This window comes from Pinus tabuliformis, chromosome 1_2 (assembly GCF_031772625.1).
Source record: "Pinus tabuliformis cultivar Carrire ecotype Pingquan chromosome 1_2, CPIR1, whole genome shotgun sequence".
Lineage (NCBI taxonomy): Eukaryota > Viridiplantae > Streptophyta > Pinopsida > Pinales > Pinaceae > Pinus > Pinus tabuliformis.
The window spans coordinates 677077765-677100118 of NC_142298.1; the positions used below are offsets into that span (position 1 = coordinate 677077765).

General features: G+C 38.2%; 1 protein-coding gene across 1 annotated transcript; it reads left to right on the plus strand.

Moving 5' to 3' along the window:
* Nucleotides 1-7493: 7493 nt before the first annotated feature.
* On the plus strand, nt 7494-7964 carry LOC149207496 (uncharacterized). Its single transcript, XM_089398062.1, has one exon. The coding sequence runs from the start codon at nt 7494-7496 to the stop codon at nt 7962-7964; it is 471 nt and encodes a 156-aa protein (XP_089254188.1).
* The last annotated feature ends 14390 nt before the right edge of the window (nt 7965-22354 follow it).

Sequence of the window (22354 nt, forward strand, 5' to 3'; positions counted from 1 at the left end):
TCCAAACATTTTTTTACTATCTCAGTTTTCCCATCAGATTGAGGATGATAAGATGAGCTATGAGCTAACTGAGTACCAAGACAAGAAAATAATTTTGTCTAAAAATTTCCAGTGAAAATGGGATCTCTGTCACTTACAATAATCTTTGGGTTTCCATGTAGCTTTTGAATTGTTTCCATAAATGCAGTAGAAAATGTATCGGCTTTAAATGGACGTGATAATGCACAAAAGTGTGCATACTTGGTAAGTCTGTCAACTACCACCATGATGACACTCTTTCCCTCAGACTTGGGTAAACCTGTGATAAAATCCATTGAAACCTCCTCCCAACGTTGGCTTGGAATGGATAAAGGTTGTAATAGACCCGGTGTCTTAATTGTTTCAACTTTATTTTGTTGGCAAACCAAACATTCCGCCACAAACTTTTGAATATCTTATTTAAGGCCATCCCAAAAAAATTCCTTCTTAACCCTGTGGTAAGTTTTTAAAAAGCCTGAGTGCCCTCCTAAGGGAGAAGTGTGCAATTCCATAAGAATCTTTTGTTTAAGCTGGGAATTCTTACAGAGGTATAAGCGATCTTTGTACCATAACGAATCATTTTTCCAGCTAAATGTATCAGACATACTGGGATCTTGTTGTAACTTTCGAATAAGTGCCCACACTTCTTCGTCATTCTTCCATTCCTCCCTTGCTTCGTTTATCCAATCTGTTTGGATAATAGAAATGGCGCTCAACAATGCTTCCACATCCTCATCCTTTCTTGAGAGTGCATCTGCCACCACATTTTGCTTCCCTTTTTTGTAGATGATTTCAAATTCATAACCCAACATCTTTGTGACCCACTTTTGTTGCTCTTCAGAGGATAATCTTTGTTCTAAAAAGTATTTAAGGCTGTCATGATCCGTTTTTACCTTGAAGTGTCTTCCCATTAGGTAGGGTCGCCATTTCTTAAGTGCATGGAGTATTTCCAACATTTCTTTCTCATAAATAGCTTTTCTTAAAAACTTTCCCTTGATTGGTCGACTTTCAAAATCAATGGGTCTTTCATCTTGCATTAGAACAGCACCAATTCCATTTCCTAAAGCATCACATTCCACAATAAAGGTTTTTGTGAAGTCCGGTGTAGCTAAGACCGGTGCTTGGTACATTGCCTCTTTAAGATGTTCAAAGGCCTTTGTTGCTTCCAGAGTCCATGAAAATGCATCTTTCTTCAATAATGTTGTTAGAGGTGTTGCTATTCTCCCATAATTCTTAACAAACTTGCGATAATACCCTGTCAACCCGAGAAATCCTCGCAGATGCTTTATGGATGTGGGGATTTTCCATTCCTTAATGCCTTTAATTTTGGTAGGGTCTACCTTAACTCCTTCATGAGATACAATATGACCCAGATATTCCACCTCCTGGACTCCAAAGAAACATTTGGATATTTTTGCATATAATTGTTTCTCATCCAATAGTTGTAGCACCCTGTCAACATGTTCAACATGATCCTTCCAAGACTTGTTGTAGATTAGTATATCATCAAAAAATACTAACACAAATTTTCTAAGGAATGGTTTGAAAATTGAATTCATCAAACCTTGAAATGTTGAAGGTGCATTGGTAAGGCCAAAAGGCATGACCAAAAATTCATAATGACTCTCATGAGTTCTAAACGTTGTTTTCGGAATGTCTTCAGTCTTCATTCTGATTTGATGATATCCTGAACGAAGATCCAACTTGGTGAAGTAAATTGATCTATGCAATTCATCCAGTAATTCATCAATGACAGGAATGGGGAACTTATCTTTAATAGTGAGCTTGTTGAGCTCCCTATAATCCGGACACATGCGCCATGATCCATCCTTCTTGTGCACCAATACTACTGGAGCAGAGAAAGAACTTTGACTCGGTTGAATTATACCAGCCTCTAGCATTTCTGCAACCATACGTTCAATTTCACTCTTTTGGACATAGGGATATCTGTATGCCCTGATGTTTGGAGGAACACTTCCTGGAATCAGAAGAATAGCATGATCATGATTACGCATAGGTGGGAGACCTTTGGGAGTCTCAAATACCTTGGAATGATTGTCTAGGACTTTTTGGAGATCTCGAGAAATAGATGATTCCGATGTGGAAACATCTAGCGAACATAATTGTGCAATTACACCTCTTTGCTCCTTTTTTAGAAGCTTTGTCATACCATTAGAGCTGATTATCTTTCCTGGTTTCCCTACAATACCCCTTAATTCAACTTCCTTTCCTTCTATAGAAAATTTGATGAAAAGTTCTTGAAAATTAAAAGCTATTGTACCCAAGGATTGTAGCCGTTGGACTCCTAGTACAACATCAGCACCTCCCATTGGAATGGAAAGCATTGGGATAGTCAATACATATTCTCCCATGGATAGCTTGATATTATGGCACTTTCCAGAGCAATTTATTGTTCCTCCATTTTCAATCATCACTTGACACTCTGGTGTTGGATATAGAAAGCAATTCAATTCTTTTGCTACCTTACAATGAATAAAATTGTGGGTGCTTCCTGAATCAATCAACACTATTACCTTTTTCTTCTCGATTTGTCCTTCTATCTTGATGGTTTGAGGAGTGGTAATTCCCACCAATGCATTACAAGATATGGTCGGATTTATTTGTTCTTCATCTAGGCTTTGTTCCTGGAGTATATCCTCTTCTTTTGACCTTTCTTGCTCCTTTTCTTCTTCCTCTTCACAATCTATGTAGAATAATTTCTTCTCAGCACACTTATGACCTTTAGTGTATTTGCTATCACAACTATAACAAAGCCCTTTTGCTCTTTTTCCTTCCAATTGTTGTGGTGTCAACCTTATAGGTTGTGGAAGACTAGGGGCAACAACACTTCCGTCTTTATAGTTGTGAGTGGTATGCTTCCTGGTTGCCATAATTTTGCTTTCCATTTTTCTTGCTAACCTGAATGCGTTCTCTAATGAATCAGGTTCCCAAAGGCAAACATCATGTTGGATATTATCCTTTAAAGACCCTATGAACACATCAATCCTATGCTCCTCTAGAATATCTTTTACCCTTATGTTCAATTTTTGGAACTCCTCAATGTGCTCCATTATTGAACCCTTTTGTTTGAGACTTATCAATTGGCTAAAAAAAGTGTTGCTTTTTGTATCCTCATAATGTGCTATCAATTCTTCCGTAAAAATTGCCCAAGTGATAAATTGTTTACGAGAGCAAAGCCATTGATACCATACAAACTGATTTGGTTCCAAATATAAAGTTTCCATACGTACCTTTTGTGTGTTTTGCACATTATTGAGATCGAAGAATTGCTCCATCTGTAATATCCATGTGGCGGGATCCTTGCCATCAAACTTCCTCATATCAATTTTTGGAATATGGTGAGTCTTCGATCCAAAATTAGAGTCTATGGAATCATGAGTAACATTTCTTTTGTTCTCATCATGAGTTTCCTTTAGTACCCTTTCACCCTTAGTGACCATTTCTTGTAGCAACTTATTCATATTTATCTTCAATTCGTCCATGTCTGTCTTCAGATTTATATTCAAGTCATCCATCTTAGCTTCTACGCCTTTCTTTAAACCATCCATCTTAGCTTCTACATCTTTCTTTAAACCATCCATCTTAGATTCTGTTCCTTTTTGTGCAAGTGACAATTGTTGCACTTGGTCTCGTAATTTTGATATATCATGTTGCATTTCTTCCTCTTCTTCATGGGTCATGCTAGAGCTTTCAAGTTGCCTACTAGGTGTTTGCATTTTCTTTCCTTGGGGCATCAATTACCAATAATAATGCTTTACTATGCCCTTTGAATTCCTTCAAACTAATTTTTCAAACCAATCTTATGCAAAAATTTAAAAAAACTACACACTTTTTTTTCACTTTGTAGGAGCTCGATATTGCCTCTGATGTATCTCTGTACTTTCTGATCATCTAGTTCTGAATTTGTGACCTGCAGTATCCCTTTGTGTCCTCTTTCCAATGCCACAAGTCTGACCCAAATTGGATTCTCCAATGAAGAGTTATGTGAAATCTCCCACAGTGACTTGATTATAGACTAGTTCAGTAGAGCGAACTTGTACGACGTGCCACGAGTCACTGTTTCGACCTTTGGAGCTGAAAAATGCATACAAAAAACTACAGTCCATCCTCTTTTTGTACCTTCTTACGAAATTTCAATCTGATCCCCAGAGAGAAAGTTATGACGATTTTCCCCAGGTCACCTGTTTGGAATGTAATTCAGGAGTCTGCAAAAATACCAACTTCCTCAGATCATATCTCTGCAAATATAGTGCGAAAAGCTCTGAAGTTTGGACCCGAGGTTCAGCGTGATTTCTTCTCAAATGGGTTTTTTTTGTAACTTCTCAAACATCGCAGAAAAAAATTATAGCGAAAATGCCACGAAGACCTGTTTGGAGCAGCGAAACCCTAGAATCCAAAGCTCTGATACCAAATGTTATGAAACCAACTCAAGAAAAGATAGAAAAGATAGATCAACACCTTAGAATTCAGCCTCTTCGAGGGGGAAACCTCCTTTACATTACATAAATGAACAATTCTTGGATGATTCAAATGACAAAACCTCCTTTCTATATATAGGAGCCTAAGGAGTCACAATATAATCCAGCTGACTTAACAATAATAATATAAAGCCACAAAAATAACAATAGAGGGATTCTATGGGGCACAGTAATAACAATATGGGGGAAATAGGGGCACAACAATATTAATAAGGGGTATAACTATAATAGTAATGGGGTAATTACTAGTATTATAGGGACCCAACATAATATTTTCGATTGGAAGGAATATCATAGACTGATGAGATTAAGGTTTGGCTATGCATAAACGTAGCTCAGTGAAAAATATATAGGCAAGGATGACCCACGCAAACATTTGGCTTGATGGACTAAGGCTTGGGGTGAGGTACCTCAACTAGATTGGGTACATATCTTTATTCATACCCTAGACATTATACCAATGAACTGTTATTTGGAGATAGATTTGTGACACGGGACTGTTGATTGAGATGAAATGAAGGAGAGTTTCATGCTGACATTCAGCTTTGATGATGGGTCCGAATGCATTGATGGGGTGCTTCAATAGATTAAGGAAACGATATTTCAAACACCAATATAGCCTATAACTTGGATGCAGCCTGACTAGAGCGCACATCTACAACATGCTTTGGAATGCTACAATGTTACTATGGAAAAAGGAGATGAGGATCCGTGAAATATCAATATTCCTGAGTTAGAGGGACTGTGCGAAGTTGCAGGACCTAATGTAGATATCCCTGATATATCACAATTGGTAAAGACAAAACAAGTAAATATTGGCTCATAGTAGAACCAAAGTTCATGCATATTGGTGACTATTGGGATGAATACATGGTAGGAAAGGTTGTTAAATTATTGCACGAATATCAAGATTTATTTTCGACAAAATTCTCTGAATTAAAGGGTATAGTAGGTGATTTGGATATGATGAAGGTAAATTTAAAGCCATATGCGAAGCTGGTTAAGCAACGCCCATATCACCGGAACCCTAAGTACAAGGAAAAGGTTAGAGAAGAGTTGGATAAGATGCTTGAGGCAAGTATAATTGAGCCAGTAGAAGAGTCAGAATGGGCTAGTCTGATGGTGGTCCAGGAAAAGAAAACAAAAGGTGATATAAGGATCTGCATAGATTTGCGGAAGCTAAATGATGCATGCATGCATGACCCCTTTCCTATGCCTTTTATAGATGAAGTCCTAAAAAATGTTGGCAGACAGGAGGCTTATTCGTTCACAGATAGATTTTCGAGATATCACCAAATTAAGATTGTGTCGGAGGATAGAAGCAAGAATACCTTCGCTACAAAGTGGGGTTCTTTCCAATATACAGTTATGCATTCCATACTGAAAAAAATTCTCCTGCAATATTTTCAAGGATGGTAGTCGCAGCCTTCAAGGAATTATTCGCAAATTTCTGGAGGTCTACTTCGACGATTGGGCAGTATTTGGGTTAGTTAAGAAACATGTTTCTAGTTTGCGCCTAATGTTGGATACATGCAGGAAGTATCAGATTTCCTTGAATTTGAAGAAATGTATTTTTTGTGTACCTTATGGAGTATGTTTGGGACATGTCATATGTAAGTAGGTATTGATGGTAGACCCTGCCAAGATCATTGTACTTATTAATTTGGATCCACCTAGGAATGTAAAGCAGCTAGGCACAACTTTGGGTCATACAAGGTATTACAGGAAGTTTATAAAGGCGTATGCACAAATCATTGCGCCAATGGAAAGGTTGTTGAAGAAGGATGCTACGTTTTGTTGGGATGATGACTATCAGAAAATCTTGGATTTTCTTAAGGAAAAGATGGTTATTATGCCAATCCTAATATTCCTGGATTGGAAGAAAGAATTTCATGTGCATGTGGATGCATCTTGTATAGCATTGGGAGTTATTTTAACTCAACCAGGTGAAGGAGATATTGACCATCTGATTGCCTTTACAAGTAGGAAACTATCTAAGGTAGAGAGAAACTATTCAACCACAGAATGAGAAGGATTGGCCATGGTATATGCACTACAAAAATTTAGGCATTATCTGCTAGGTGCACACTTTAAAATGTACACGGATCATTCTACATTGAAATACCTGGTCAATAAGCCTGTGTTGGGGTGGAATATATGTATATGATTGCTTCTTCTCCAGGAATATGATTTTGACATGATGTTAAGCCAGGGAGGTTGAATGTTGGACCTGATCACCTCTCTAGGATCGAGAACAGTGAAGAACCCACTAATATTGATTAAGGGTTGCCTGGCGCGTAGCTCTTCGCTGTCAGAGTTGTTGATGAACATTTTCTGGACATTATTTATTTTATGTCTACTAGCGTAGCTCCTGAAGGATACACAACGCAGCAAAAGAAGGAACTAGTAGTCAAGGTTGCAGATTTTTTAGTGATAACAGGACACTTAAATAAGATGGGACTGGATGAAGTTTTGTGCCGATATGTACCTGAGTATGAATGGCGTAGTATTATGGTTGAAGCGCATGGTGATGTCGTAGGAGGACATGATGCAGGTAAGGCAACTGCACAGAAGATTATGCAAGCAGGATTATGGTGGCCTACGGCACACAAAGATTCTAAGGAATATTACAATGTGTGTGATGTGTGTCAGAGGACTGGAAGACCATCGCGAAAGGATGAAGTGCCCTTAAATCCACATGTCACGCTGCAAGCATTTGATAAATGGTCAATTGACTTCATTGGACCAATTGATCCACCAGGGAAGAAGACGGGTGCACGTTATATTATCACTGTGACAAATTACTTGACCAAATGGGCCGAGGCATTTCCTGTGAAGGATTGCAGCACAGAAACTACTGCAAAGTTTATTTTCGAGTATATTTTGTCATAGTTTGGATTCCCAAATATCCTAATGAGTGACTGAGGTTCACACTTCTTGAATCAAACAATTGAGGTGTTGACAGAAGAGTTCCAAATGCACCATCAAAAGAGTACACCGTATCATCCCCAAGCAAATGGAACTATTGAAGCTTTTAACAAAAAATTAGAGAATGCATTAATGAAGATCTGCAATGTTAATTGGAATGACTGGGATGTGCGCATATTGGTGGTTTTATGGGAATATAGGATGACTTGTAAGAAATTGATAGGGAAAACACCATTTAGACTAGTATATGGACAAGAAGCAGTGATGCTAATGGAGTATATAGTGCCCAGCCTAAGGATCACAACAGTAACTGAGATTCCAGATCACTTCATGGATGAAGGCTTAGTGCAATTGCTTGCGTTGGAGGAGGACCACTTTTTGGTTGGTTTTCATCAGCAGGTGCAGAAAGCTAGGGAAAAGGCGTCGCATGAACACCACATTAAGCAACGCACTTTTAAGAATAGAGATTTGGTCCTGATGAATGACAGCAAGTTCACAAAATTTCCTGGGATGTTTTAGATGCATTGGCTAGGGCCCTATGTAATCAAGGATATTTCGGATGGTGGCGCAGTTCAGCCCGCATAGCTAAATGGGGAGTTGTTTCCTAGAAGGATTAATGGGAGCACATTGAAGGTCTACAGGGACAATCCCACCCCTGCAAGGATGAAATGACTATATGATAGTAGGAAATTCTTTTTACTTCAAGCAGTTAGAAGGAAGCGCGGGACTATAAACTACTATGCCGAGAAAGGGTTCCGTCGAAGAAGGATGGTTGCATGATGTTTAGGGAGATGGCGCAGATCAAGTAAAGAAAGATTTCAACGTCGTCAAGAAGTTGTGAGGCTACATTGTAATCTCGATTTCTGATAAGGTTTTCATTTTGGTCGATAAGATTATGAGGAAGTGCAGGGCAAGCAAGGTGCCAGCCTCAATTATTTTGTTGGTTGTGCAGTGTAGCCAAGGGGTGCAATTTAATTAGGCAGGATACCTCTGCTAGGAGTTTTTGGATGATTGTCGTGAAATCTAGGAAGATAGGAAACCCTTCCATTATGCATGGATGTTAATTTTAATTGCTTTAATAGCCTGGAGAACCCCCGACGAGTCGTAGTTCCCTATTGTCGACCCATATTTGTTTGAAGCTACGAGGTACTTTTCATTGTGGGCATCAAAGGATCCAACTTGAGTGGTAGAGAATAAATTATTTTGGGTGTTGTTTGAGATGGATCTACACACCATGCTTAGCAAAAAGCCACGGCTCTCACCGATGTTACTTAACGAATATCGCAGAGTTGCAAACTTCAAAGCAGACTTCCACAACATATACATACATATAAAGAAAGATACATAGGGCATATGGTATGAGTTGCCCTATTTGGTCACAAAGCAGGACATTTTTTCGATAATATCTAACTAGTCAAGCATGTGGTTAGATCCCAGCGGGGAAGCCGAAGGAGACCAGGTAGGTACCAGTAAAACAACACAGGACACAAGAGGTACACCGAAGGAAGACACAAAGAAGGTGCCTCAAAAGGTAAGTGTGGACCTTGAGAAGAATACCACACAGTAGCCAGAGTGTGTAGAAGAAGAGGAGCTAGAAACGGAGGAACCAAATCAGGGTGGAGCGGACCCTTTTAAGGATATAGAAGATATTGAGTCTTTTTTAATCCTAAATAAGAGGAAGAAACCCACCACTAGAGGTGCGCAAAAGAAACAAAAGTCTCAAAATACCTCCAGCACTGACCCATTGGTCCTCATTGAGGGGGACATCGATGAGATCAGTGACACTATGCGCTCAATCACCAATGACATGTCGGGACATATAGAGGATCAGTACAAGTCAGTTTAATGCAGGTCCAAGAGGACCTCAAAGAGCTACAGTTACAAGCGAGTGTAATTCAAGCGAGTAAGAATCAAGTAAGCATGGGAACGTCAAGTGTGAAACTGACATTACCTTTGACGTTGGTGGTAACCATAGAGGTTAGCGTAGTGACCATTCTAGGAGGGTCATTGTGTTTTACTACCAAGCAGGATTAGGCAGCAGCACTATATGGGCTTCATTTGTATTTGAATGGTTGGTCAATAACTAGATTACCATTGGGATATGGAATATGTTACATAAAATACAAATTAACTATAGTATCTACAGATAGATCTCACAAGGAAAGGTAGTCAAACCGAATGGGTTCTTTAAATTCTGTGAAATGGAGAAGAAGAGATTAAGGTTCACTTTTAAATATAGAGCATTTTTACCTGAATTCTATATTCAAAGATCAAGAGAAAACATAGAAATTATTCGTAGCCGGGTACAGAGTGTAGATTTAAAAAAATTATGCCCTTTATTTATCTATTGAATAATCCAAATTTGGAAAACAAATATGTGCTATAAACAAAAGAAATATAAACATATAAGCCAGATAGATGTACTTCACCAACAACTTGACACATGAATCCTGTGAAAGAGCTTTTGTATTACTTGGAAAATCTGTTGATGCTTCAGAAAAATATACTTCGTACAAAAACCAACATCTATTACTTCAACAATTGAAGTATTTATAACTAAATTACAAAAATTATCCTGTCAGGATGACTAGGATGTATCTAGAAATAATAAGACTTGATCAATCTAACTTATTACAATGATATAAGGGAACTTTGAACTGTCTTAAATGGTGGCACTGAAATGGTGGAATAGTTGGTTGTCTAGCGCTCAAATTCTGCATGTGTTGTAACGTTGAGCTATGCCACCGAAATTACCTTTTATTCCAGTAACTCACAGTTTAGCCCAGCATTGTTCACTTGGGATATTCATCTTCATCAACTTTCTGAACACTTCATCGACTTCAATATATTTGGAAAATGTGGGTCGGGTGGTGAATAGATTTGGAATTGCATACTAAATGTCGAGATCGTATGACAACGCTTCTAGAAAAGCCTACCTGTCATATTGAATCTTTCGGATGTAACGTTTGAACTATCTCTTGCCTTGGTCATAATCTGTTGACTATATTCTGACCACGTGTTGAGCTTGTGATTAATCACTAACAAGTTTGGAAGTCATTTCCTATAGAGAGGCTCCAACTTGGAAAAGAAATTTTGTATACCCGTGTTCATAATTTGGCCCTTCTCTTCAAGTTGTCTCATAAGATTTCTTTTGGTCAGCACTTTCCTCACTTCCAAAATCGTTTCTGTCCTGTCTTCCATTTCCAACTCTTCCAATTCCTTATTGTTCTTGGAATTGAGAAATTTAATGAGCTCAGTGGCCTCATTAGGTTTATCTCCCAATTGCTTTCTAACAAGCTCAATGGCTTCATTGGACCGTTCAATCAACTCATGTTGCTCAAAAATAATTTGGATTGAAGGCAAAATGTCCTCCATATCTTCATTGATCTTCTTCCAGATATTCTCTTTTACTTGTGCCAATGTATTGCCCATAGCACAGCTTTCTTCCATCTTCTGCAATCTTTGGGACAATGTTTTGGACTTCTGTGTTTCTGTCATGCAGTAATTTTCAAACCTTGTACTCTATTCCCATAGAATCTTTACCTCCAGCTTCAACTTCTTTAGCTCTTCTCCTTGTATAGACATGTTTTCCATAGATTGAGCTAACTTAACTTAATCATCAACAACTGATGTGGGAAGCATGGTAGAATAAGATGTTCCTGGTCTCGTGGTTGTTGTAGGGACGCATGTTTGTAGTAGAGATGCAATGGGAACTACATCAAGAGGAACAACTACAAGTTGTGAACTCTGTTCCTTTTCTTTTATTAGCTTGTCCATTTCTGCTTCCATTGCTTTGATCTGGGCACCTTGCTCCACTAGAAGCTTCAGCATCTCTTCCTTTTGTAGCTTTGTCTCTCCAATTTCCTTGGCCTAGGGGTCTTCTGTCGCTAGCAACTTCAATTTCTTCTTTAAGGATGCTATGTGAACATTTTTCTTTCTGATTATTTCCTCCATGGATTTCGAATTGTCTGGATAAAAGCCTACTTTGATCACCATTTCCTCCAAGTATTTGATTCTATTATCTTTGGCAAGTGAGGACATTTTTTCCAATTTCAGTTGAGACTGCACATTATTCAAAGTAAGATGTAGTTTAGAGGTGGTAATAGCAGTCTGTGTGAAAGTAGAATATACCATTTCTCCTGCCTGCCTGTGCATATATATTTGATTTAAAGGATGGACATCCTTAGCCTCAAATTCAAAAGTAGTTTGTTTTAAATTTGCTGTTGACTTTGGTTGAGGGACCGCGGCCTGCAAGAATGACATATGCATCCATCCCTTCTCTATATCATATGCTTAGATGAGTATGTGCCGGATGGAGAATTGAGCAAATATATTATCATGAATGGCTTCATTCCTCTTCTTAATCTCCTTGTATCTCTAAAAAATGTCCAACTGCCTCTGCTTTGTGGATGATTCTAGTGTCTGAGGTATCGTAGATGGAATTTCTTTAGTAGTGGAGGACGATCAAGACTATGTGGTACCACTGTCCAGCTTAAAAGTCTTCAAACCTGAGAGCACAATAGTGCCTTGTGTGTCCTCTAGTGATGGGAAGTCTATTTTAGAGCCTGTTTTAATCTTCTTAGTGTATATTTTGAGTTCTTTGGCTGACACTTCTGTGACTAATGGAGAATCATCCTCTCTTGCTCTCTTATTTGTCTTTTCTCTGGGTATGGGAGTCTCCAAAGCTGTCTTGGAAAGTACCTGCTCCTTGGCCCCCTGCAATGTATTTTCTACCCAAGTATGCTGGTTCATATATTTCTCTATTTCTTGCCTCTAAGTATGCACATAGGGTGTGGCTTTTTGTTCCGCTCTTAGCTTTGAAATTACCCCAAAGGGGTCATAAGACCAAGTAAAACTGAGAGGGAAGTTAATTTGTTTCAGCAGGAGGTCTACTTCCTCTCTTTTTGCTCTATTGTTGCAGATGAAGGGTCCTATCTATGTTTTGATCCGGAACTAAGATTTCTTTTTGGCTGCCACGAAATGGATGTTATCAGAATGAATTATTTGCCTGATGTATTCCAAGGAAAATATTCTCATTGGAAAATACTTAGGCAACTTATATGGTGGAAGCTCTGAACCATATACTCTTATTTCTGTGAATGACTGGTAAAGGTACCAGTCCCCTGTTTTGACTTGTTCACTGAGTTGTAAAATCTTCTGAATGTCTTCACTAATCCTTGGAACCTATTGGCCACTCAGAAAACAAGTTGCTAGATACACAAACTAGTCTATGAACTCTGAGAAGTTGAATTCTTGTGATTGTCTTCTAACTAAGGAAGTCCAGAAGACAACAGACTGAGGCTCTCCTTGTTGATCAAGATTCTGCACTGCGAATGGAAACTTATATGTTTGAAAGAACATAAACATGTACATAATAATTGAAGAATATATGAACATTCCTTCAGTTAAAAACTGAAGGAATTGTTCATGAATTACATTTTCTAAGAAGTGACCATAGTCAAAGGTGACTGATGGTCCTTCTTCTAAAGAAAGGGTGGATAGAAAGCCTAGAATAGGCTCATCTACCCATTCATCTGAATAGTAACCAAGAATGGATGACAAGGCAGAGACAATCTGTCTTGTCCTTTTAGGGAACATAGAAGAGGGATATGGAGGGATTTTTCTTAGGGAGCTGAGAGTCTTCACGAAGTAAAATTTCAAAAATGGTAGCTCTCTAGGGGAAGGTTAATTTCTGGTAAATTTCTATGAGAACTTCAAGGGAGAAAGGGGAGAGGGAATCACTGTGGGGTACCTGTAGCATTTTATTTATGCTGTCAACTGTGATGGTGAAGATAATTTCACCATTTGGAGAGATAATTTTCCTCTTGCTTGAAAGGTAAGAGGCTTGGCATCTTAGAAATAATTCGAGAAAATGATAGGACTGGGGGACAACAAACAGAGGAAGTCTGAATTTTCTGAGGTGTATCTCATCAAATTGAACAAGGAAATTATCCTGAAACCAACAGCGTAATTCGAAGAGGTCGAATTCACATTGTGTTTCGACAATCTTGTAGGCTCTATCTGTGAGTGGAATATGGTCTAAGTCGACCGGAGGAGTGAGCATAGGATTTACTATAGGGGTGACTTTGGGTGCCATTTCAGTTACAAAATGAACAAAGGAAGGGTGTAACAGAAGGATTTCACAATGTGTTCGATAATTGGCGGGAACTTAGAGTGGCAGTCCTGTGTAAATCTATCAAAAAGAAGCAATGGAATTGTCATTGTGAGATACAAGCGCAACAAAGGTAAGAAGAATGTTCATGAGGCAAAGAGAGAAAAGGTGTGAATGCAGCTAAGAGTTTGATTTTCATTAGCTGCAAACAAGCCTTAACCGTTGGATTAACGGTCTTATTAGGGCATTAATTTTTGTAATGGACGCGGAAAATGGAAAGAAAAATTATGGAGGGTGCAACGGTCGCGGACATGGTGGTTGAGGATTGGTAGGCGAGTGGTGTGGTACCATTGGCAGGAGTGACAGGAGTAAGGGCACGTGGTGATATGGGAATGGGAGCTGCGACAGGACGTGGAGGTGACACATGGTGAGAACTGAGAGTTGAGGTGGGATGGCGAAACCGATTTCGGAGGGGAGGCAGGCATATCTAGTAAGTGGAGGGGGGGTCTAAAATCCCATGGTGGTGACACGTAGGGGGGCAGTAAACTACTTTTTGGACTCCCCCCTGTCATTAAACGTTATCATTTCGGGGGGGTCTGAAATCTATCGTGGGTCGTCAGATCAATGCAATGGGTGATCCGTTGTCGTGAAAAAAGGCGAGGTTTAACATCGGCTGGTCCCACCACATATTTGCGCACATGTATTATAACCCAAAGTCCAATACTTCGGTGAATGAACCATTTTCAACAATTATATCAAAAACCTTTATTTTTCCTATCCTAATGCTTTTCTAAAGCAGATGAGGGTGCATTTAAACGTGCAAACCCTTTCAATTTTTTTCGTTTTAAGAGATAAAGAATATTGTTTCAAACACTAAACTAATCTATTCAACTACAGTAATCTAGATTAAACGGTTGGATTAACTTTATTCACCTATTCTACATATCTAATCTTAGCCAAGATTACATTGTTTGGCTAAGTTATTCACTCTAATCTAATTAACATAAATTGAAATCACCTTGAACATTATTAAATTGTATGTCTCAAGCAGAGAGGGATTGTGGCATTTTAAACAACCTACACACAATTTCATAAATTTATTCATTAGAAATCCAAAAGGCTTGTAGTGGCACTCAAGCTAGCATCACTTTCACATTTATTCATTTTTTTGTGGGGTTCATTTATCATTTCTTTTCTTTTTCCTTTTTTCTATTTTTTTTGTATTTATACCCTCTTTTCATTTTTCTAGCTTTTTTGGAAATCATTTGCAAAAAGAAATATTATTTACAATTTGAAATACTGAAAGTAATTATTCAATGATCATTTGATTCTATAAATTATAGGGCCCTAACAGTGGCGATGCCCATTCAAGCATTGCATGAACTCCACCAGGGAGTGTCTGACAAATTGAAAATTCAGGAAGACCAAGTGCTCTTCATGATCAAAGACATCAAGAGCCACAATGAGTAGTTAACTTAGGAAGCTGGAAGGGCCCTCCAGGATAGGGATGCATCCGTTGTACGTAGGCAGCAGCGGGAGGACACCATTACCCATACTTGCATTGAGTTGCTAGAGCTCCTCATATAGACTTAAGCATATTTCGAAGAGAAGCTCCACAAGCTAGTAGTCGCGGTGAAGGAGTCCAAAGCAGAGATCAAACGAGTAAAGTTGAGATGCAGATGTAGGTCGCAGAGCTGCAGATGAATCAACAACCAACAACACCTCCAGAATTTCGAGAGCAGTGCGAGGTTTCTATTAAGGCAAACATGGGCATATGTGCAACTGTAGTTAATGACTGGAGCCATATTTTTTTTGAACACCATGGAGATGTGGAACTCGCTGCAGGAGGACCCCCATGTACAGAATATTGAAGCTGACATATGAGAAAAACAACTGCAATTTGATGAAATCGGGGCAACAATACGGACCTTAGCACCTGTGCAACAGTTCACCAGACGTTAGGAAGGGAAGGCTATTAAGACTTAGATAGACGAGTTGTGACACAAACCATCAATAATTTAAGAGAGAAGGTAGCCTTGGGCCGATGAAGCTAGTCAACTCTCTCAGGCTATAGAGAGTAAACTGAAAGGTATGCAATAGATGCAGAGGACCATTGGCTTAGCAGTAGAGGGACCAACTACTGAGAAATTGGTTGAGGAGGTTCAGTAGGCTGTCACGCAATGCACAACAGATCTTCAAGCATTGAAGATAGAGTTCAACAGCCTTAAAGCACACGTCGAGGATGTGTCGGTAGAGTGACTCGTCTTTGTGTTGGGGGCCTATTGAGATGGGGTCCCCCAGGTCTAAGTTTTGTCTCAATTTTGATGTAATATTCTAAAATCTCTGCATTTTGAGGAGTGGAGCGCAAATAGCGCAGAATGTTAAGAGTCAAAGGGGATTTTAGGTAGGTCAAAGCCCCTTATTTTGTAAAGGGATGGGTTGTTTTGATTAAGTAATGAGCTCCACCCATGGTTCACGGACCATGGTAATGTAATGTAAAAGCTATAAAAGGAAGTCATCTAGGAGTCATTAGAAGGTAGAGTTTAGTTAATGAATGGGATTTAGAGTCTATTTTCTCTATAATTTTATATTATGGCGAAGGGGAAAGCTCCTACAATGGAGTGTGCAAAGACCTTGGCAAGTCCGCAGCTGAGTGTGCAGGCCCTTGCAGTTGTATGCGCAGGGTTAGAAGAAGTGTATTCACTGAATATATGAAGTAATAAAGCCTATTTGAAGAAATTATGTGTGTTCTCTATATAGTTATATGTTTCTATGTTTAATACCAGTTATGATTCAATTATCTGTAATACTATTTTAGTTGCATCGCGAAGGTCCAGATCTACTTTTGTATGATAACTTATGCATGCTAGAACAATTAGGTGAAGCTCATAGATCTATTTAAGTAGAAATCACTTTTAAGTATGTGATTCTGAAGATAAGGGTTCACGAAGGTCGGTTCGAGCCCTAGATTAAATAAACACCTTGTTGCTACATCACATAGACTTCTAGATGCATAAACCTCATTCTACGTCACCCAGTACTACCTCATGTGAGGCTGCGGTTTGCATTAAGAGGATTGTTGTCGAAAGGGCTGATAGTGTAGGGTTTTGTTGGTTAGCGTATCTAACTTTGAACCTGGATCCAAGCCCCCTCAAACCAACACAAAGGGACATAAAATTGAGACAACATATGGAGATCAAGTTACACTAAAGACTCATCATCTATAAGCCATTTGGAGGATAAAGAAGAAGATCATGATCCATCTTTTAGAAGACACAAAGCAAGCAGCAAAAAAGAATTGCTTGACATTGCCATGTCATCATGCAATCATATCATCAATGTCATGTCATGAGTCATCATGTGCCACATCATTTTGTGGAATATGTAATTCAATATTGGAGAAATATAATGTAAAGTGGAAGTCCAAGAGTCATTCATGTAATGTGAAAAGTCATGTAGAAAGTCAAAAGGTCATAGAGAAGTCGAACAAGCATGAGGGAAGTACAAGAGTCACAAGGGAGGTGAAGGATCACCCCATTTGTTATATATACAACCTCATTGTATAATAAAATGACTTTTCATCTTGGATTATCCCATAAGGCACCAGAGAGACAGTGTCAGTAATTTTTGGGAGCAAGTCGTGGCTCCAATGCTCCATTATTAGAGCTTATGATGTTCATTTTATTCATTTATCTTGGGACTTTTACTTAATACTTGAAACCTAATGGCCAGCACATTTTCATGCATGGATTGTGAACATTTATAAGATTGTTCTATGAATGTGTTATTATTCGTGTTTACTTTCACCTGTACTAAAGCAGTTGAACTATTTCAGTTATTTTGGTGCTTATGTAATTAAAAATGTGTTGTAATGGTTGTAACAATCGTCACATCTATGTGGACTATTCTGGTTGATGTTAGGTGATTCTCTTTTTACTTGTGTGTGCCTCTACTAGGTTGGTACTATTAGCTATCTCTCAGAGGCTCACCTTTTCCTCCCTCTGTAGTAAAATAACCTTGGTACACTTGCAACCGAACATTCACCAGGCACACTTGCTTTTTCGCAAAGGAACATACACACTTCTCTCTCTTGTTGATAGTTAAAGCCAAGGGAAATCTATAAGAATATATGGCAACCATGTTGATACTCCAAATGGGGCTCCTATTCCAAACGGTGTGAAATCTAATTGACTTCGCATGATGGAGACCCCCTTGGTTGACGAATTTCCAACACCTTCAATAAATGGCGCTAGAAAGAGGGCCAAATGAAAAGTTGTGCCTATTGAGTCTGTTTTGAATCTCTTATAATAAATGGCTCATCCTCAAATCATGCTCTTGGCGTGTTTTTCTAACCTATCCCCTGGTGAGTTTTCAATCCCCAATTCATCTCTTCATGACTTGTCTCAATTCAAGTTTGATGGTGAGGGTGATACATACATTACCAAGCATGCATCTCTTTTTCTTAAGTTTTGTGAATACTATAAAATTGATTGTGAAGGCATGGATTGTATTGTTTTCTACCTCACCTTTGAAGGTCAAGTTAGCTGATGGTGTCACACTCTACCACCTGCTTCCATTCATTCTCTTAACCATATCGTTGAGGAGATTCATTTAGCATTTGATAGGTATGATTACCGAGATGTTTATAAAAGAATCAATCAACTTATAATGAATCCTGATGAATCAGTTGAGGATTTCTCTAATTGATTCCTTCACCTTTGTTATGAATTCTTGAAGAAGATATGGACTGGAATTTCTTGAAACAAAAGTTTGAGAATTTGGTTCATATCTCTTTGCATGGTGTATCCAAGTCGCCTGATGTTTCTTCTTCCCCAACTCTTGTAAATCATGAAACACATCTAATTTCAGAGGAGGAACCTACCATTCCTTTTGTTCCTTGTCCTCCTCCTTTTCCAGTTTCGATGAGGGTGCCTCCTCGCGATGATAATAAATTTGGGAAATCAACACATCAAATTCCTAATCCATCTTCTCATCCTCCTTCCACTGTTCATGACTCACATCCCATGAAGGAAATCCCAGAATGGATCATGAAGCCTATGGTGATGACTAATTTTTCCATTCCTCAAGTGGGTATTAACACTCATAACTCTAGTCTTGAATCTGGTTTGGATACCTTTCATCCTATACTATCTCTTTCTCATGACCCCTTTTCCCTTGATCTTCCTAATCCATCTCTTCCAAATCTGAGCAGTGAACAGATGTAAGGTAGTCACATTTTGCAGGTAGAGGAGCAGGAAGTTGAAGATTATTTCAATATTTCTTCTCTTTTTCAAAATCCTCCATGTGAAGATGGTGCTTCCTCATTCTTGGTTGATATTGAAATTGTTAATTATGGTAATGAATTAAATGAAGTCAATTTGTTTAGACCTGTAGTCTTGGGGAATAATCATTATGATGGTGATAATTTTGTTGATATAAGTGATAACAAATGCCCAAGTGTGCCAGTTGCTCTTTTAGTTTCTCATGAATATTTTAATTTGAAAAATTTAGAACTAGAATTTGATTCAGTCAAAGAAGATGTTCTTGTTTAAACTTCTTGTTCATCTCACTATCCCTTGTGCTCTATTGTTTGTGATGTATCTACATGCGATGAAGATACTCGACACTCTTCAAGTTCTTCATCAGATGAGTTTACTTCTCAATTGAGACAAGGTAGTGAGGTTTTCCATGATGAAAGATAAAATAATCAGATCATTGAGTATCCTTTCCATCCCGTATAATCTCTTGTTTTTCATGAAGACAACTATTCAAATCAACTTGCTCATGAAATTTCTCTAATTCATACATCTCTAGATTTTCTATCAGCAGAATCTTTCAACTTGAGTTATCTGGTTGTCAAAGTTGTAAAATCCGATCAAAATAGTGACAAAGATGGTTGCAATTTGGTTAATAGTGACCCCATTTAAATAAGTGAAAGCAATTTTCCTCACACCATGCATGATCTCGTTCAAAATTCAAAATGCGATTTTACAATCCTTGAAAGTTATGAGACTTGTCATGGAGTCGAGGCACTTCAACTTCCCTTTATGGTTATGTCAGGATCTCGTAACTCTGGTAAGATCTCCAAACTAAGTTAGGTCTGGTTTTCCTCACAAAACTCTTCTTTCTGCATGGTTTCACTAGATGTAAATTTGTTCTTGGAATATGTTTGGCATTGTGGATATAATCTTTCAAACTTTCAAGATACGTTCTCTAATCGGATTCAAGATTCTATTTCAATTGATTCATCTCCATGAAAATCTCTTTCTCTTAACTCAGGTTTGGAGTACATATCTCTCACAGAAGCATGGAACTATGAAGTTGATTATTTGAAAGACTATTTTTCGTTGAAGGAATCATGTCTATCAAATGCATTTAAGAATAGTCAGCTCCTTTTTTTCTTGTGAATGTTATATTGCTAATATTTTTCTTCGTCACACCTGAAATCCTCTTGAGCACTAGTGAATGCATGGGTTATTTGATGAATCAAATTATTCTTCACTCATTTTACCCTAACTGGTTTCATGTTTTTGCAATACTAGCATTCCTTTTCACATCTTTCGATGATTGTGATGCTAGTACAGTGTGTAACCAATTACAAGAAAATTGTTTGTTAAACTTATCACGTGAGGAAGATGTTTCTATTATACAGAGAATTCACGAAACTGTTCAAATTGATTTATCCTTGTTAATTACAAATTGGGAATCCAATTCTTTAATCATCCTATCTAATCATGTTTCTGTCTTTGACGACTGTCATTCAACTTACTATTTTCGCATCAGCACATCTAATGACAATTGTTTTACATCCTTTGATCTATATGGTTTAACATCTCACTAGTTGGGTACTTATCAAGCAGTTGAGGCACTTCTGCACTCTTTGATGGTTATGTCAGGTCCTCACTATCTTGGCATACCTGTTGACTATGATCAAATCCATTTTCCCTCACAAGATTCTCATCTTATTCTCGCAATTTTAATTGCAAATTCATATTTTCAAAGATTACAGGATTCTCAAGAGGACTATTTTGAGTTTCATGATCCAATCACTAAAAGGTTGAGCAATCTTACTTGGAAAGCTTCATCGTGAATAACAGGTTTCAATATTTCCTCATGCTTGCTAAGAAGTACAATATAGATGAAGATATGTTCCCAAGAAGCTTCCAAGTTTTGTTTAACTATGGTCTTCATCGAAAAGGTAAGAATGTGAACTAGTTAGAATTAGTGGTTGTGACATATCTTTCTACCGACAGGAAAGACCTTCTTTTTGTTGTGCAAGTTCTTCAAGCTCTTATCTTTTTTGTTGCACATTGTTTTATCTTAGTTTTAGTCGAACATATCTTTGTGATTACAGGTCGGGAACAACTACGGTGGTTGCATTGGAAATTTCATTATACGTGATCCCAACCTTCTAGGTGGTTAGGTTAGGAGTACGTAGGGTTTCATATTAGTGTACTTACACATTCATCCTACATTCATTTTATGTAATTTTTTTTGTGTTTTCTCATTTTGGTTTTGCGTCATCTTTTCGATTAGCATCGTTTTGTTTTGTCCCCTTAGTTTTGTTTCCTTGTTGTGTTTTGTCTTTTGTGTTTGTTTAATGAGATTTTGCATGAAAGGTATCCTATTTGAGCTCAATAGACAATGTGGAAAAATGGAAAATGACTTTGTGACACTGCAACATTTTTCTAACTCTTTGTCCTTCTTCCTTGTCTTGGTTACACCTTTTGGTTGATGATGTTATTACGAAAAATATGATCTGTGCATAAGGAAATCCTTGTGTCGAACCATGATCCCCATGTCTATTCTGGAAACCTCATGCCTACACTCAGGTCTTTATGTTTCGGTATTTTCAGGCTGATCCAATCAAGTAGAGAAGGAAAAGGGGAAGATATAAATGAGCAAACCAATATCATAGGTCTTATATATGCTTCTGTAACGGGACAACCTCTTATGCTCTCAATAAGTTGGGATCCCGCTTATGCCCATGAAATAAATAAGTGTTCATGCATAATACTATATAAAATAAATAAATAAAGGTGAAAGAAGAGAAAGGCTTCCTGCGCAAAGAGGTAAGCAAGCAAATCCATCCGGGTATTGTCCAGGTCTGCTGGTAGTGGAGTAATGTTTGTGTCCCTACAATGACTTTGTCGGGGTACCATCCAAGCCTGCTGGCAGCAAAGCAACACCAGAGATGAAAAATCTCTACTCTGAAAATCTACAGCTCGTGAACTTCATTACCCTTTCCTGATTCAAAACATTGTGTGATCGTTGATCTTGTGTTTGTGTTTAACCGAGTAAAGTAATGAATGGAACTATGTTTATTCACGGGATAAGTGGGCAAGCCATGCTAATCTAAATAACGAATCAATACTTCCTAGAGAACTAGACCCTGCATGAAAGAATTAACCAAGGTAGAGAAGTTGGAGTTATACCAGTGTGTCAGCAAGTCTTATCGCTGTGACAAACACCCTCTAAAATTTTTCCAATACTTGAATTTTGGAGCCTACTGTTGATCTTATGTTCGACCTTTCTGTAGTCACTTATAGCTATGTTAAGTCTTTGAGCTCCCTTTTGGATTGTAAGTTTTGAAGTCACCTACTCACACCTGCTTAGACCGCAATGAATTCATGAGTGCATTCCTTCACGCAAGGTCAAAAAATCCTAACACATTCCATCAAGACAATGCTTGCGCTATGTTCAATCCATGTCAATAGTCAATGCACACTGACATTGACAGTTTCTCACTTCTAGCTGCGTTTGTATTATATTTCAGTGAATTTTGCAAACTGTCACT